Below are 18,649 nucleotides of genomic sequence, written 5' to 3'. Positions count from 1 at the left end.
CAGAAAGCCCACTGAGCTGACGGAGAGGAAGAATTTTATTGACTTGCTGAAGCAGCTGTTGCATTTTGACGGGACTCAAAGAATTAAGCCTAGTCAAGCTCTGCAACACCCGTTTTTTGACCTGCCCACCCCAAGCCCAGATCCTGACACCACAGAGAAGTAAGTGCCTGTTGTTTGGTTTTTTTTGTTTTGTTCCCCCCTTTGTTGTTACTTGTCAATTCACTTACTTTCACTCTTTGTCCAGTCTGAAAACCTCACAGGATGGAATACCTCGACTGGAGCTCTCCTCTGAGAGCGGGAGCATGTCTGAGGACTCACTGTCACTGTTGAGTCGAAATAGTGAGTCATCTTCAGGCACTGATTCCCCACCGAGTTGTGGGTCTTCCTGCGAGTGTTCCTCCAGCAGTGATTCTGCATCCTGCTGCAAGTCTCCGTACCGCCGTGACTCTCCGTCCTGCAGTGACTCTCCGTCCTGCAGTGAGTCTCCGTCCTGCAGTGAGTTTCTGTCCTGCAGTGAGTTTCTGTCCTGCAATGAGTCTCCGTCCTGCAGTGAGTTTCTGTCCTGCAATGAGTCTCCGTCCAGCAGTGAGTTTCTGTCATGCAATGAGTCTCCGTCCAGCAGTAAGTTTCTGTCCTGCAATGAGTCTCCGTCTAGCAGTGAGTTTCTGTCCTGCAATGAGTCTCCGTCCAGCAGTGAGTTTCTGTCCTGCAATGAGTCTCCGTCCAGCAGTGAGTTTCTGTCCTGCAATGAGTCTCCGTCCAGCAGTGAGTTTCTGTCCTGCAATGAGTCTCCGTCCAGCAGTGAGTTTCTGTCCTGCAATGAGTCTCCTTCCTGCAGTGACTCTCCATCCTGCAGTGAGTTTCTGTCCTGCCGTGACTCTCCGTCCTGCAGTGAGTCTCCATCCTGCAGTGAGTTTCTGTCCTGCAGTGAGTCTCCGTCCGACCTTGACTCTGCGTCCCGCCGTGAGCCTCCGTCTTGCCGTGAGCCTCCGTCTTGCCGTGAGCCTCCGTCCCGCCGTGAGCCTCCCTCCCTCCGTGAGCCTCCGTCGTGCAGTGAGTCTCCGTCCTGCAGTGAGCCTCCGTGCCGCCGTGACTCTCCGTCCTGCAGTGAGTCTGAGTACTGCAGTGAGTCTCCGTCCTGCAGTGAGCCTCCGTCCTGGAGTGAGCCTCCGTCCTGCAGTGAGTCTCCGTGCCGCCGTGACTCTCCGTGCCGCAGTGAGTCTCTGTCCTGCAGTGAGTCTGCGTCATGCAGTGAGTCTCCGTCCTGCAGTGAGCCTCCGTCCTGCAGTGAGCCTCCGTCCTGCAGTGAGCCTCCATCCTGCAGTGAATCTCCGTGCCGCCGTGACTCTCCGTGCCGCAGTGAGTCTCCGTGCCGCAGTGAGTCTCCGTGCCGCCGTGACTCTCCGTGCCGCAGTGAGTCTCTGTCCTGCAGTGAGTCTGCGTCGTGCAGTGAGTCTCCGTCCTGCAGTGAGTCTGCGTCGTGCAGTGAGTCTCCGTCCTGCAGTGAGCCTCCATCCTGCAGTGAGCCTCCGTCCTGCAGTGAGCCTCCGTCCTGCAATGAGTCTCCGTCCTGCAGTGAGCCTCCGTCCTGCAGTGAGCCTCCGTGCCACCGTGACTCTCCGTGCCGCAGTGAGCCTCCGTTCTGCAGTGAGCCTCCGTGCCGCCGTGACTCTCCGTGCCGCAGTGAGACTCCGTCCTGCAGTGAGTCTGCGTCGTGCAGTGAGTCTCCGTCCTGCAGTGAGCCTCCGTCCTGCAGTGAGCCTCCGTGCCGCCGTGACTCTCCGTGCCGCAGTGAGCCTCCGTTCTGCAGTGAGCCTCCGTGCCGCCGTGACTCTCCGTGCCGCAGTGAGACTCCGTCCTGCAGTGAGTCTGCGTCGTGCAGTGAGTCTCCGTCCTGCAGTGAGCCTCCGTCCTGCAGTGAGCCTCCGTGCCGCCGTGACTCTCCGTGCCGCAGTGAGTCTCCGTCCTGCAGTGAGTCTGCGTCGTGCAGTGAGTCTCCGTCCTGCAGTGAGCCTCCGTCCTGCAGTGAGTCTCCGTCCTGCAGTGAGTCTCCGTCCTGCAGTGAGTCTCCGTGCCGCAGTGAGTCTCCGTCCTGCAGTGAGCCTCCGTCCTGCAGTGAGCCTCCGTCCTGCAGTGAGTCTCCGTCCTGCAGTGAGTCTCCGTGCCGCAGTGAGTCTCCGTCCTGGAGTGAGCCTCCGTCCTGCAGTGAGTCTCCGTCCTGCAGTGAGTCTCCGTCCTGCAGTGAGTCTCCGTGCCGCAGTGAGTCTCCGTCCTGCAGTGAGCCTCCGTCCTGCAGTGAGCCTCCGTCCTGCAGTGAGTCTCCGTCCTGCAGTGAGTCTCCGTGCCGCAGTGAGTCTCCGTCCTGCAGTGAGTCTCCGTCCTGCAGTGAGTCTCCGTCCTGCAGTGAGCCTCCGTCCTGCAGTGAGTCTCCGTGCCGCAGTGAGTCTCCGTGCCGCAGTGACTCTGCGTCCCGCCGTGAGCCTTCGTCTTGCCGTGAGTCTCCGTCCCGCCGTGAGCCTCCGTGCCGCCGTGAGCCTCCGTCCCGCCGTGAGCCTCCCTCCCTCCGTGAGCCTCCGTCCTGCAGTGACTCTGCGTCCCGCCGTGAGCCTCCGTCTTGCCGTGAGTCTCCGTGCCGCCGTGAGCCTCCATCTTGCAGTGATCCTCCGTCCCGCCATAAGCCTCCGTCTTGCCGTGATCCTCCGTCCCGCCGTGAGCCTCTGTCCCGCTGTGAGAATCTGTCCTGCTGTGAGTCTCCGTGCCGCCGTGAGCCTCCGTCCCGTCATAAGCCTTTACCACGCCGTTTCATCGGTGTCCACTTTGAGGAGGAAGCGTTCCAGTCCACAGATGCAGAACAAGTGCCCCAATTGTCTGCAACGTGTCAAGAAGCAGCCAGCACTCCAAAACCCGCTACTGGTCGAGTCAAAAAAATGAGGAAGCGGATCCACAGATTCTTTCGTGGAGTTCAGAAAGTCTTCACCTCCTGCTTCCACCGACAAGCTGAAGACTGATCATTAATTGGCTCGAAATGTTTCGGCGCAGCTGACATTAGTTAACTCATAGGTCATTGGAAGGCAGCATTCAGGAAAATGTGGAGCCCATTATTAGCTACTTTGCAACAGTTGCTGTCATAAAAACTGGGACGATGTACAGTTACATAGAACATAGTAATAAGTAGGAACAATAGGTTTTAGTTTTTTCTTGCAATTCTTTTCAAAATGTTTTGTTTGTACTGATGTTATAGTTGTAGATTGTTGTTTGGGTGTAGCACATTGGGTGTATAGTTGGAGCACACCCTCCAGTCCCCCTGTTTAAAAAGGGGGACCGGAGGGTGTGCTCCAACTATAGGGGGATTACACTCCTCAGCCTCCCCGGGAAAGTCTATTCCAGGGTACTGGAGAGGAGGATCCGACCGATAGTCGAACCTCGGATCCAGGAGGAACAATGCGGTTTTCGTCCTGGTCGTGAAACAGTGGACCAGCTCTATACCCTCCATAGGGTGCTCGAGGGTTCGTGGGAGTTTGCCCAACCAGTCCACATGTGTTTTGTGGATTTGGAGAAGGCATTCGACCGTGTCCCTCGTGGTGTCTTGTGGGGGGTGCTCCGGGAATACGGAGTCCGGGGCCCCTTGTTAAGGGCCGTCCGGTCTTTGTATGACCGGAGTAGGAGTCTGGTCCGCATTGCCGGCAGTAAGTCGGACCTGTTCCCGGTGCATGTTGGACTCCGGCAGGGCTGCCCTTTGTCACCGGTTCTGTTCATAATCTTCATGGACAGAATTTCTAGGTGCAGCCAGGGGCCGGAGGGGGTCCGGTTCGGGAACCACAGGATTTCATCTCTGCTTTTTGCAGATGATGTTGTCCTGTTGGCTTCATCGAACCCGGACCTACAGCATGCACTGGGGCGGTTCGCAGCCGAGTGTGAAGCGGCAGGGATGAGGATCAGCACCTCCAAATCCGAGGCCATGGTCCTCGACCGGAGGAAGGTGGCTTGCCCCCTCCAGGTTGGTGGAGAGACCCTAGCCCAAGTGGAGGAGTTCAAGTATCTTGGGGTCTTGTTCACGAGTGGGGGACGGATGGAGCGTGAGATTGACAGGCGGATTGGTGCAGCGGCTGCAGTGATGCAGTCGTTGTATCGGTCCGTCGTGGTGAAGAAGGAGCTGAGCCGAAAGGCGAAGCTCTCCATTTACCGGTCAATCTACGTTCCCACCCTCACCTATGGTCATGAGCTTTGGGTCATGACCGAAAGGACAAGATCCCGGATACAAGCGGCCGAAATGAGCTTCCTCCGTAGGGTGGCTGGGCGCTCCCTTAGAGATAGGGTGAGGAGCTCAGTCACCAGGGAGGAGCTCGGAGTAGAGCCGCTACTCCTCCACATCGAGAGGAACCAGCTGAGGTGGCTCGGACATCTGTTTAGGATGCCTCCTGGACGCCTCCCTAGGGAGGTGTTCCGGGCATGTCCCACTGGGAGGAGACCCCGGGGAAGACCCAGGACACGCTGGAGAGACTATGTCTCTCGGCTGGCCTGGGATCCTCCCAGAGGAGCTGGAGGAAGTGTCTGGGGACAGGGAAGTCTGGGCATCCCTGCTGAGACTGCTGCCCCCGCGACCCGGCCCCGGATAAGCGGTAGAAAATGGATGGATGGATGGATGGATGTTTGGGTGGGTGGTGGAATGATTTTGTATTGTAATGATTCTGTAATTGTATGTGTATATATGATACAAAAAAAATCAATAAATACTGTAAATAGGCCATTGAGTGTTTGCTTCAGCAAATTCATTTTAGTTCCCAAATATTTTCACTTTATTTATATTGTTGATGCTTTTCACTGCGTTGTGAATAAATGTTTCACCGTTGAACTGCAACAGAATGTTTCAGATTTCCCTTTAAGTGAAGTAGTGTTAGAAAAAAAACTTACATTTTTACAGCATACATACACATGATTAAATGTGATTAAAAAAAACATGTAAATGAAGAAGATAAAACAATAGAGTGAGACAAAATGACATGAATGAACAGATGAACCAAAAACAAGCGTATGATATTCAAAATATTGTCAATGCATTGGAAAAGTACAATAATGTGAAGAATATGATCAAACTGAAAGACAAAAAACATTGAATGAAGGATGGAAATTAAAGTTGTCGAGAGAGAAAAAAAATCTCTGCCATCAAATAACCATGAAGTTACTGAAAAATACTGAGTTTGTAACTATGCTACTTCATGGAGTAACGGATTACAGTATTTGCTGGAATAGAAGTTACAAGAAGTTACATTTGCCAAAAACATGCCAAAAAAAAGAAGATTAGTCCCACACAGTGGCAACATTGATGCAAGTTAGAAAAAAAGTTGGTCATTCAGAGGTGCATAATAATCTACATTTCAAAATGTTTCAGTAAGGTCTTTTTCTTCATGGAACACAAAATGGTCTTGAACATTCCTATTTCCATCAGGTGTTCCAAGATTTGCAGATGACTTACAGCTTCCTCTGTCTGCATAAAACCAGAGGTGTAACGCAGCGTGGCACCACACCCTCATGAGCATCAGTTGGACTCGAAGGCCCGGTTCATACGACAGTGGTTGAGGTGACAACGCCTCAGTGTTGCACTTTCATTGCAGAAAAGATTCATATTTGCACAGTAACATTTTGTGAATGATTTTAAATCAACACAGCAATGGATATGCTGAAGATGATGTGGTCAACATGCCAGGAGAATATGGGCTGAGAGTCTTGACACTCTGGAGGCCACCACTGTTGTTACTGTCCATCCACTCATACAGATGCAAAACAGCTATTTCCTATGACCGTGGCGTGCAGGTAGAGTGGCAGTGTTTTCACATCCGTCAATTCCATGGAGATAAAGTCCAAGCATTTTACAAAAAGTAGCATCATCCGGTCCCATATATACAGAGACGGGGTTGGAGTAATTTCATTGGTTTACAGCGCCGTCCTGTAAACGGACATCCAAAATACAACAAAGGTTTTCTGTTGTCTCTTGAAAATCTTGTCAAGTTAACATGTCTTAAACTTATGTGTGGTGCATGAAGCAATTACTCTACGGCCCCTCGGAGTAGCATGCATGCACACGCCCACACACAGCTGTGCTTTTGAAAATAGGTGAAAAATATCTGCAATGACTTTATATGTCTGACCTTTTCAACAAAGCGCAATAATAAGTCATGCTTTTTTATTTCATGTCATCACACTTTGAAAAACATGTTCCCATTGAAGATTTCAATGTTCTTGGAACTGTAAACATATCAGCCTCACTTTCAAAACTGTTCAGACTTAAGCAAACACATCACTGCCTGCCATGGTGAAATTTTCTGGCATTATTTTCTTATTATTATAAACAGAAATTCAGTGTTTTTTTGGCAACAATATGGCTTCATTACTTGGGAAAATAAAGAGCAACAGAATAGAAACGAAACAACTGTCTCCAGTATGTTTTCCTGTTATAAAGAGCATGTTTTTATTCTATGTGAAAAACACAAGAAGATGTTTGAATTTTGCGCTTTTTGTTTTCACTTTTGTTTTTCTTAACAATGACAGAAAGCCATGAAGATTAGCTCAGTTTTTAAAACCTGATCCAACATTTGATGTGTGTTGACAACAAGAAAAAATAAGAGACGTGTTTCTCGTTTCGGCTGCTCGAGCGCGCTGCAGGTTCACTTTGAGAAGAGTTAAAATCCAAATGAATACAAACAGCTATCAGAACGTGATGTGTGGAAACGGACATGAAGGCGTGTTGAGTGAACACACACATGGAAACGCATGGATCCATGGACAAAACACACCCAGACATAACATACACTACACAGCGAAACACAAAATCTTATATTTTGGGGAGTTTTACAGTTTGCACCTCCAGTGTCTCTCGCCACCTGTTTGGCAGTCCGCGGATGCTGCTGGACTTCTATCAACTTGCTGCTAAATGTGCTATGAAGCACATGTCTGTCAGCGCTTCGACAGCCAAGGATGGCTCAAAGCGAGCAAACACCCCTCTGGAGGATATCTCCATTTCCTCACATCTCTTTTTCCCTCCCGAACAGAATCTTTCAGAACAGCTCTCCATCCCTCCATCCTCTTCCGTGCTCCCGGTCGCCTCCCGCTTCACTCGGGGATGCAAATGAAAAACAGCTCCGGCGCTGACGCCGCTTCTAACGTTACGCTGAAGTTCTTTCAACTTTCCCTGCTGGCGTTTTTGTTCCAGGCTAGCACGGGGAGCTCAGCAGGATGACTTTTCCAACTAATGTTTGCTAGTTAACTCATGCTGAGGGTTTGGGGGAAACTAATTTGCGAAACTCTCACTTGCACTTGGTTTTAGACGAGGTTGAAATGCAGGGATAAACACGGACATGCAGAGAGAGAGGGGGATTTCAGAAGAGGGTTTAATGTAAGGCGTATGAATTGATGTTTGACCGTCGACGCTCCCCTCCTTCCCGGATCAACTTTACAGAGACGTAACAAAGAACAGGCAGCCTTTCTCTAGGCTGTATTTATCAAAGCAGCCCATTTCTCATTTATCATGCAGCATGTGTGCATTGGAGGGCAATAGGAGTTCTGTGGGTAAACAAAAATAAGAAAATCCCAAATGTGGATACATTTGTGGTGAAAACTCACAGATGGAGGCACGTTTGAGACTGAAATACAATCTGCTATTTGCAGCGTGCTCTGACAAAAAGGGGGTCATTGGGATGACAGTTGGGGTCTGTAAAAAGTCCGCGAGGAAATGAAGAAGCGGGAGGAGGGATTTCTCCTTGATACGTGATTGTTAGGCAAACATGTCTGCGGTAAAGGCGCTCATAAATCATGGCCGCGGCGGAGACGCCGTACCCGCCACGGCGATGCTCACCTGGAGCTAAAGCACAGGATGATGAGGACAAATACATCGGGAGAGAGACGGGGGACGATGAAAGGACAGTGGTGGAAAGAAATGAAGATAAAATGAAGATGAGAACGAGCCAGGGCAAACAGAAAGATTCAGAAGTTCATGAGTATGGCATTGTTGGAGGGTACAAAGGGAGACATGGGAGAAAAGAACATGACAGACAGTGGATTTAACTGAAGAATGTCTTCAAATCTGTGTAAATGGGGAGTAAAGGAGGGAAGGGACGACAGAGATGATGGATGAAAATCCTCAGTCATGTCTTTGGAGGAGGGCAGGACAACTCACTTCATCCTTCTCTCGCTCTCTCTCTCTCTCTCTCACACACACACACACACACACACACACACACACACACACACACACACACGTACATCGCTGAACTCCTGAGAACATTCCTGCACCCTTTGATCCTTCACACACCTCAAGTAAAATCACTCAGCAGTCAGCCAGAGTCATCATTCCTCCCAAGTCTCTATTCAGGAGCTGACCTTTTACTGACCCCCGATCAATAAAACTTTTTGGCCTTTACAAAGGCAGTAGCATGCTCTGACTTTATCCTCCTGACCAGAAGTTCACTGGCTGCTTCTAACTGTGGGAGCTGTACTCTTAATTGAAAGCTTAAAAGCTGAATTGAATTGAGTTAATCCAGTTCATTTCTATTTGATACAGTGCAAAGAATGAATGTATGATTCTTAACTTACCGGTATCAATGGAACAAAAACATGAAGCGTTTGAATTCAAGATTAAACTTTATCATTATTATGCTGTATGGGGAACATATGACAGCTGATCAAATTAAGCAGACCTGATTGATCAGAAATTATTTCTCTGCATTTAACCAAGTCCATTTGTAGTTAACCTGAAGTACCTCTCTGAGTGGGCTGCCACAGACCAGGGAACGGCTGGGGGTCAAAGGTCTCACCCAGGGACCCACACTGGTGACCCATCAGCTGTACGTAGGACTCAAACCTACACACCTCCCATTCCAAGCTGTCTTCCCCCAGCTCTTATCCACCACTAGAATTTGACCATCAATTGACCGTCTGAATCAACGGCGGAGTGGTGGATGGAGAGGTCACCGATTTGAAAACTGATGTGAAAGTGTTAATGTGATCAGTCACATTCACCCATTCACACACCAATGCCAACAGAGGCCATGCAAGATGCACACAAACCATTTGGAGAAACTCTGGCTTCAGTCTCTTTGTCAGAAACATTTGTAAAGGCCGAGTTGAGGCTCTAACCGCCAACCTGGGGACTGGAAAACTACTCACTGTGCTGACTGAGCCACAGCCACCCCATTGTACTGTAGATTGATTCCAGAATATCTGAAAACGTTCAGGGATGACAGCATTGAGAGGAGAGCTATTTACCCTCCAGTTTTACAGAACATTTTCGATTTGGAGCCAAAATCAACTTGAACAAACACCCAGACAAATTCAACATAAGCTGAGCTCACCAGACGTTGATCAAAATCTGTTGTCATTGACAAATTCATGTAAATGAGGAGAAGCCAAATTCTAATTAGCACTAAAGCACTCCTACGATTATCTATGGTCATACCAAAGAGCAGAGATTTTGTGAAGTTTTTCCACAGGACTTGCTAATAGAGTTAACTTAAGATTCAGAGGCCTGCTATCTTACCAACAAGTTAACATCACAAATAAACATGCAATGTCTGGGATTCCCACTGTGACACAGCAATCCTGCATACTCACAAACAAAGTGTTCCTCAATAGCTCCACTTGTAATTTACATAAGTGCTTTTCGACCAGCTTTGATACACTCTATTAATCTGTAGAAGAGGAGTGTCCAACATATGGCTCATGGGCAAAAAACCAGGCCACTTACAGAATTTTGTCATATTTCTTCGTAGGGTTAAAACATTCACAGTTCTGGCCAAGTTAAGATCAAACTGGACTGTTTGACCCCTGAACTGATGTCAGTTGATCACCCTCTGCTGTTGAAGGTTTTTAGTTAATGTAATTATTAGATCCAAATCAAATGGACCAAAGACCAGTTCAGTGGATGTTATGTATGTCATCTGTTCTCAGTCAAATGTTATCATTGACAGAGCTGTATTAGAAAAAAAAAAACATATTTTGTGGAGAGAGCTTCCAAGAGATCAGGGTTATGTCCCTGAATGCAGTTTGGATGTATGATACTACCTGTTTTAAAATCTCCACAACCTTCGTGAAGAAGCCATAGTTAGCATACCGCATGGACCCGCTACATGTAGCACTACTATGGTTACCAATCACGCCCATATAGCTGCAATCAGCGTGCGCAAAAACCCAGCTGCAATGGTGACTTGTGGGCTGATTCGCCTGTCAGACACGGACAGTGTTGCAGCGTACCAACAGAAACGCACGCGCTGTTTGCCGATGCTCCACATCAAACGGCGTCTGCAGACTGGTAATGTGTGTGCAAGAAAACCACTCGAAAGCAGAGCGAGGACATGAAGGAGAGAAAGCACGGCAGGTAAACAGTATGCGGACTTTGATGTTGTTTGATGTCTGATGCATATTGCCCCGTTCTCTTTATTAAGGGAGCGAGGGCTGACGGCAGAGACGGCGAGGGAGATGAAGGGACAGAGAACATGAAAGCATCATTAGATAGCAGTGGATTTAACCTCTCACAAAAAGGCACATCCGCAAACACAAATCAATGCGGGCAGATGTGAGCGCCACGCACCATTGTACATTGGATAATGAGAGAGATGCCTCTTCGGAGAGCGTGTGCACGCTCCCCTCCTGTCGCCCTGGAACGCCGACAATCATCAGGGAAAGAAGGTAACCTCTGAAAATGTCACTGTGAGAGCGGAGAGTACATCCCATAGTGGATCTGGCAAGAGCAAACAGGAAGGGGAGTAAAGTTCATGATACTTTTCTAACACACACACACACACACACACACACACTCTGACCTATTGATCCGGTGTCAATCCGTCTGTTAGTCAACCCAGTTGACCTCCACCTGACAGGCTTCACAGCTTCCTGAAGATCTAACCGTGCCCTCTTTCCTCCTACGCCTCTTCAAACACACACTCACACACACACACACACACACACACACACACACACACACACACACACACACATATATGCTTGTGTACAGTATGGCAGTACAGTGTAGGATTACCGGGGGTGTTAGAGATGTAGAGCATTCCTGGCCTCTCTTCTAAAATAAGGGACCTCGGGGGCCGGATCGTAATCCTCTACAGGGCTTTTACTCCGGTCCTCTAAGCTTTAAGCTCACTGAGGTTTTTTTGGCTAAAGTGACTGCATTGTACTGTATGGGAATCTGGTGGATGGGAAGTGTATTATCGTAATCCAAGTACCACACTGATTGTGAAATGAGGACCAGGATCACAATTAGAGCTGGGGTAGAGAGCGGGTGGGGGGTGGGGGGTGGGGGGGCAGGGGGGTGAGGGGGTGGGTGCAGTGATTAAATACAGACTGAAACAAAGGCTTCATAAAGATGTGGACAGATGTGTGGAAGCAAATAGTGGCCTAAGTCCACATCCATCCCGTTGTTTATTGGTCCTCTATAACTCATCCACTGATCCACAGCAGTGTCGGGATATGCCCATCTCACATCTGGATTGAAAACAAGATGCATAAAAGGTGGTCTGTTCATGTCAAGGTTAAACCTTATGTATGAGATCAGCTGTGAACGTAATTTCCAAGAAATCAGTTTGTGAGGTTTGATCTTAGTTAGACCGGATTTGATTTGCCTGTGTGATGAATTTTATGTTGTGTCATATAGATTGTGCTTTCAGTTTGAGTGGGTTTAGAGTATTATCATGGATAACATCACCCACAAGAAGGAGATTTTCAGAATTTTGCATGATTTATGTCACATTTGGAGGGAGGACTCAAAAAGCCAGGCAGAGCAGGTTGAAAGAAGTGATGAGACACAGAACACATGGACACAGGGAATCTAAAAGAACAATGAACTGGAAGAACAGACAGGAATGCAGGGAAAACAAGAATAACAGGGGATTACATGCAAAACCTCCCAGAGAAACAGATGAAGCAGCAAAGCAAGACAAAGCACGAAAAGCCCAATATATATGCTGCTGTCGCCAGGTGAAGACGCTCACCCACAGGTGAAAGACATCAGGGCAGGGAACGAGGAGGGGAAGTCAAACAGCCTGAGGCGAGACAGCGTGAGAACTTCATATAACACAGGAAACAGAAAATGCCCAACTTGACAATTTCAGCCTGACTCACTTGAGAACTATCTGCTGGAAACGATGCCGTTGCTGTGTCTGTATTTGTCCACCATGGAGCGACTGGATGGAGGAATTATCAAACAGATCTGAGAGATTCAGCCTCTCATCACAGTCACAGCAGCGTCTCTGCTGCCGGACAAACTGATTTGCATCTGCTTTTCAAACCATTCCAGGCATGGAAATCACGCTGCATATTGTACATTATTATTAGCATAAAAATCTTCTGGACCCGATAGACCGGCTTGATATTCTATATACATTCATTTCACATTTATTTTGCCAGGTGTGCGTGCAAATCCACCTTTTTACCTTTTATTTTTTCTTAACTAGGTCAAATTGAAATTAACTTTTGAACTGCTTTCACATAAAGTTAAGATACATTTTAAAAAAACTAAGTCATTATGTGATTAGAAAATTTAGCACATATTTTTCACTGCATTATTTGAATTTCAGTAATGTATTGTAAATATAGGTATTGAGCTTTGAGTAACTTCTTGTGAACCATTAGCGATGCTGCGCCACGATGCAGAGAATCATTGATTAAAATCTGCAACTCGCTTCTATGTGACTGTATATTATTGATTGAGCGCACACATTGGGGTACTCAGAATGTAGTGAAGACACACACACACACACACACTGGCAGCCCCCCTGAGGCCTACAAACTTCCCTCCTCTTCTTATCAGAGCAGATTATCTCCACCTACTGTACTGCTGTGAGTGTGCAGCCCATTCCAGGCTAATAGGCAGCGTAAGTGATTTTGTCTTTGTCCTTCTGTCGTCCTTGCCTTTCAATCAGCCCTCGCTGATTGCAATCTAGCCAACCAGGTGAGTGGATTCGTCAGGAGAGTGACAATTGGCCGAGGATTCGGGGGCAGCTTCTTTATCTCAGCGGGACTTCCTGGATTAATTGAGACAGGTTGAGTGGAAGTGAGAGCGAGACGTTGAAACGAGGCGCTGAGGGTTGGAAGCCGCTGACACAGAGCGCTGAGCTTCACAGAGAGGAGAAGTCAGCTGTCCTCAAAGAAAGGGCAGAAGCTTTTCAGAAAATGCTTTTTTCCCTTTTTGCACAGAGACGTCAACTTTCAGAAATTATTGATATCCTCCATCTACACAGCGATGGGGTGCATCATAGGGGTACAACAAATCAAATGACCATGTGGTTAAGATGAGCACCAAAATGATAATTCAATGCAAAATAAAGAAGCATACATGGTCAAAATCAGACTATAATAATTACTTTTGTTTATAAAAAACACTCTCATTCTTTGGGTATTATAGTTGAAAATCTGAAAGTCTTATGATTCGATTTGTAACAGTATATATACTAACCACAGTGTCCCTAAAATATTTCACAATACTACTTCTACTACTAAATCACCTCTTATGAAAATGACATGGAACATTTTTGAAACAAAGTATTGTTGTACTGGGGACATATATTTCTGTCAGAGAAGCTACAGCTGGCTAACAAGCAAGCAAACACAAAGTCAGGAGGATTTGTCGTTGTGAAGGAAAAATAAGTTCATTAAAAAAAAAAAAAAATCTATCCAGAAATTCTGGAGACTCTATTTTATATTAAAGAAGAAATACTGAAAAGTAGAGATTACTTTGGTATCGGGTGGAAGCTAAACCTATAGCCATGAGCATTTTTTTTTTTTTTTTTTTTTTTAGGAGAATCCTCACCCCCACAAGAATCCAAGTTTGAATCCCACCCCACAACCTGTCTGTCTGGAAGACTCCACCTCTGAGTCTGGTTCTGCAGGTTCTGCCTGTTAAAAGGGAGTTTGTTTGTTTTTCACCTTCTGAAAAAAAAACAAAGAACAGAATAGCATTGTGGGAATGCATCAATCATCAACTAAATTCTGGTTGAATTAAAAGATTATTAATCTTGTACAAAGCACTGATATCCACTTAAAATGTAATGTAAAATTTAATTATATGTATTTCCTTCATTGAGTCCCACCCGGCAGAAAAGAAGAAAAAAAAAAAAAAAGGCAAAATCACAATGATTTACAGTTAATTCTGGAACAAAACAGACTGATACATAGACAGGTTGAACTACACTGGTAGCTCATAATCAGTAAAATCTGGATTCTTAAAGCTCCTAGGTTACATTTAATACAGTAGTGCTGTACTCTTGAGAAATCTCCCTATTCTTAACCCACCAAGAGAGTGAAGCGGCTCCTGAGTGTGCCTAGAGATTTAACACGCGCCGCAGCGTTGGAGGGGAGCGCGCTCCGAAATAGCATTTGAAAAAGTCATCTCTAAACTCTGCTCTCCCCTGCGCTGCCCGGCTGCCCTCGGGCTCACTGTGGCCTGGCATTTGCATACTGTTAAGCATGTGCTGTGGGACGAGGCTGGAGCTACAGAAATGCACGCAGCCGCTCAAATGTGCCGTTCATCGAGTGATGTGTTTTAGCATGCGAGGACGGCTCCGTTAGCTGACACACACACACACACACACACACACACACACACACACACACACACACACACACACACACACACACAAACACACACACACACAGTCTAAACAGACAAAAAAAGTGACAGACCCGAGCGAGAGAGAAGAGCCATCACACTGCGGTTTCTGCTTCTCCTCTGTCATTCTCCACTCAAGACAAACGCCACAAGTTGGCACACTACCCACAGGGAATCTCTTTCTGTCACTCTTGTCTTCATGTCATCTGTCCCTGGTTGTGTTTTTTACCGTCGTACCGGTGTCCGTTCCCTCCTCTCAACTCTGCTCAAACCTTTCAACGGTGCAACATTAAATAAGCTTCCCTCAGACCCCGATGCAGCTTCAGTTCCCACAGCTGCGATCGAACTTCCAGGGAGCTCTTCTCTGGCTCGTATTACACCCCGTCTCCTGTTGTGATCTCCCTCAGTGGTTAAAGACAATGCAGAGACACATTCGACTGCATGTTTATGTGAAAAAAACTGGAAGGATGTGTGTGTTTATGAATGTGTGTGTCCTGCATGCGTTGACGCTGTCAGAGGTAAACGTCACCCTCTACTCCCGGTCAACGATCTGTGACAGCCACGATCTTCCACCCTCAGTCGTGCGGGCTCCTCATGTCGAAACGGTCATAAAAGGCACGTCTCGGACATCTGCTGCAGCGAGTGCAAGGACGTTTTACAAGGTAAGGTTCAGGCACAACACCGAAGATGCGAGTACAAAGGATGAGGTATTACGTCTCACCGCTGACTCTTAAAACCACCCGACTTCTTTTATTCAGTAAACCATCGCAGACGATCATCCTCCGTTCAGCGTTCATGCAGGAAACACCGTGCAGTACAGGTCAGTTCCCACATTAAACAGGACCATAGTGTGGTATAAAACTAAGAGTAGAGAACTATAAAGCAAACTTTTGAAGCACATGGCAAATCAAATACATCAGATGTACTTTCTTTGAAAGAAAAGACAAGAGGAAAGAAAAGAGCAGATAGTTCTGAGGAAACGAAGTTCGCAGACAATGTTGAGACAAGCAGTCTATAAATGTGCTTCCTGTGAAGAAGTAAAGATCATAGGAGACTTTGTTCTCTTGGAGTGGTTTTTTTTTTTCTTCTCCTGGATGGAACCTTCTGTCAAATCCATGTGTGTGTGAACTTACGACCAAACGATCAATAGGATCTGATGGGGTAGAGTAAACAGATATTAGAGAAATGGCTCAAGAACTGATCATTTATCCAATAACCCCATAAACAGAGTGTGAGATCCAAAATAAAAATTTGACAAGGCCAATTTGTACATGAAAAAATGCAATTAAATAAATCACAACCCAACAACTTTTATGCCAATGTGCTTGTTATTCAATCTGCATGGTCCATAAATCCGTCCGGTTGAGAGAACCCTGGTCTTCAAGTGCCACTGATTCAGTTCTCTCCCAGTGGCAACACAGCTGATTGCAATGAGGGCTCGTTATTGCTCGTTGAGACATCAACATCAAATTGTAGTTTGTTGAAGCAGGGAGAGAGTTAAAACATGGAGGACACTCCAGTTCCAAGTCCTACATTCTCACCTCCGGACTGTTATTGAATTAAGCCATTTAGAAATTTTAAAGCTTTTCAAAGTCCTTGTAGGAAACTTATATGAATTTAAGAAATTCAGATGCTTGAAAGAAAAGAAAGTTTACTTTCAAAGTGTGCCACCTGAGGGGCAGTTGGGGCTCAGGGTCATGAGAAGTTTTCCATTCTCTTAAAAACATGTAAAACGGGATCTTAGAAAAGGCTGTCACAGTTTGCATCATGGTGCTGTACAGTCACCCTTACAAAGTCACTGATGATCATTTCTTTAGGAACTTCAAATCTTCAGCCTTGACTGATTTGAAATGCTATAGATTATTTCCATACAAAACACTGCATTATGTCATGTATGTTGTAGAGCCACAAGTCAGTCTGCTTTCATCAGAATTTCACAAAGGCCTGCCCCACAGTTTGACAGTCATTGCTTTGTTTTCGGATTATTTTAGGAAAATTCTTTCTTTTGAAAATTAGGCTAATATTCCTCAAGCTATCTGGTTAAATTAATTTAATTAAAGATGGCAGCAGAGATGTATGATGAAAGGTAACTCCCTCAACTGAACGGTCAGTCCTAAAGAATGTGAGTAATTTTGCCAGCTCAGATTATGACTTACCTTGTAAATTTACGAGCTATTACCAGTCATTTATAACATTCTTTCTTCCAAATCATCTTAGAAGAGAAATATGCAGAAACCCCAAAGCCTTGTATCTGCGTCCTCGCCTGCACGGTCTGTGTGTGACACACAAAGCCGTGCTAATTTCCAACAAAGCCTCCACCAAATCACTTCATGAAAATCGTGGCGTTCGGACAAAGCAGCTTAGCGTAACACCTCATTCACAGACAGAACAATGGAACAAAAAGCACTCGCAAGGCGCCAGATTAACGGCACGAGGGACAAAGGTAAGCGGAGCAGGCGGAGCGGTCGACGCCAGCGCCGGCACACCTGGTCCCCGCGACCTCTCGCCTCAGCCGCAGCCAGCGGGACAGGAAGTGCACAAGTTACAGCCGGCGGGAGGAAGAGGACGATCAGAAGGAGCTGAAACGACCACATGCTGAGAGGGAGTGAGCGGCAGGACGGCAAAAAGGAGCACACAGTAAAAATAATTTAATAACCCAAATGTGTGCTTTGGCCTGCCAGTTGGTTGGTTTTAATGCCGGGTGTAAAGTCGCAGCCCAACGCAGTAAATCAGAGATACGATCCAGAATAGAGAGTCAGTTTTGGGCGAAGTGTTTTTCAACCCGCTTTTCACAAGGAAATAACAACAAATGCTGAACTGAAAATCAAAAGAACACCACAGCTGTTTTTTTTTTTTTTTGTGTTTCAATTGAAAGGTTACTTTTTTAAATTACATTTTTCTCTTTTGTCTGACCTACAATTTGGCGCAGTTACAGATTATACGATTGAAATGACAGTATAACGTTGCTTCTTTCTGCAAAATGAAACAAACATGAACACAAAATCCAGATTAAATCGAGCGACTGATAAAAAGCATGCATTCAGAAGAGAACAATGCTGAGGCCATGCTGACGTGACAACTTTTCAAAAACGATGTCCGTTTACATGGACGCAAAAAGAAATGCATGTTAAGCCAATAGTGGGTGCCGTTGGTTGTTTCTGTATTGGCACAACACACACACATACCAAAGCCAGCTGATCGTTACGTCAATTAGCTGAGATGAGTTAGCTAAAAAACTATAAAACTCTCCTACATGAATGTTTAGCACAGGCTATTTCTCAATCAGCATTTAGCTAGCAAAATGATGAAGCTTTAGCTGAGGAATAATATTTTTGTCATAAAAACATAAGCCTATTAGCTAAAAGACACACTTGTTCAAAAATTAGTGCGTCACAGTATAAATTGGAACATTTTCAACAACACAGCTGTCAGGGAATAAGATTCATGCCTAAGAATGGGCCGAATACAACAACAACTGTATCAATGCGTGTAAACTGAGTGTATTTCACCGCCTGGTGTTTGCCGAAGCCTGGCCTGTGTCTGGAAACGCTCCCATGCCGGGAGGGGGTGATTTATTGGAAAACAAGCGGTGATGAGCAAATGAGCACTGCAACATGTGTAAACACATTTCAGAGCATTTAAGACGAGTGAGAAATCCACCCTGAGCGCTAAGCCAACATGTGCTGCGGCTAAAGCAAACACGCACACCCAGACAGGCACACACACACACACACACACGTAGCTGCTCTGATTTATCACTGGTTAGGTCAATAGAGAGATGGATGACAGGAACTGGAGGGGAAAGAGAGAAGAATGGAGGATAACAGGTGGAGGAACTGTCCTTTCAGCTGCTCCGAGCGCAGAAAAAAAAAAAAAAAGTTCTAGGTAAATAGTGGCACCGTGCCGAGACATGTGCATGGACACACACACACACACAAACAGATAGAGACAAACACAAACACACGCAGAGCCCACTGTAAAGCTGTCATATGCTGGGCTGTGCCGCAGTGCTGAACCCAGCAGCCCTCTCTTCTCTGGGCCCAT

The 18,649-nt window shown here is 46.5% G+C and overlaps 1 protein-coding gene across 1 annotated transcript; it reads right to left on the bottom strand.

Moving 5' to 3' along the window:
* Positions 1-229: 229 nt before the first annotated feature.
* Positions 230-2,649, bottom strand: LOC115400032 (cold-shock protein CS120-like). Its single transcript, XM_030107682.1, has 4 exons — positions 2,410-2,649; positions 1,611-1,977; positions 945-1,223; positions 230-288 (listed from the first exon to the last, which is right to left on the bottom strand). Exons 1-4 carry the CDS (start codon positions 2,647-2,649, stop codon positions 230-232), a joined length of 945 nt encoding a protein of 314 aa, XP_029963542.1.
* Positions 2,650-18,649: the final 16,000 nt, after the last annotated feature.

This window comes from Salarias fasciatus, chromosome 14 (genome assembly GCF_902148845.1).
Source record: "Salarias fasciatus chromosome 14, fSalaFa1.1, whole genome shotgun sequence".
In the NCBI taxonomy this organism is placed as follows: Eukaryota; Metazoa; Chordata; class Actinopteri; order Blenniiformes; family Blenniidae; genus Salarias; species Salarias fasciatus.
The sequence above is the reverse complement of the archived record's forward strand: the minus strand, read 5'-3'. Positions and strand labels throughout refer to the sequence as shown.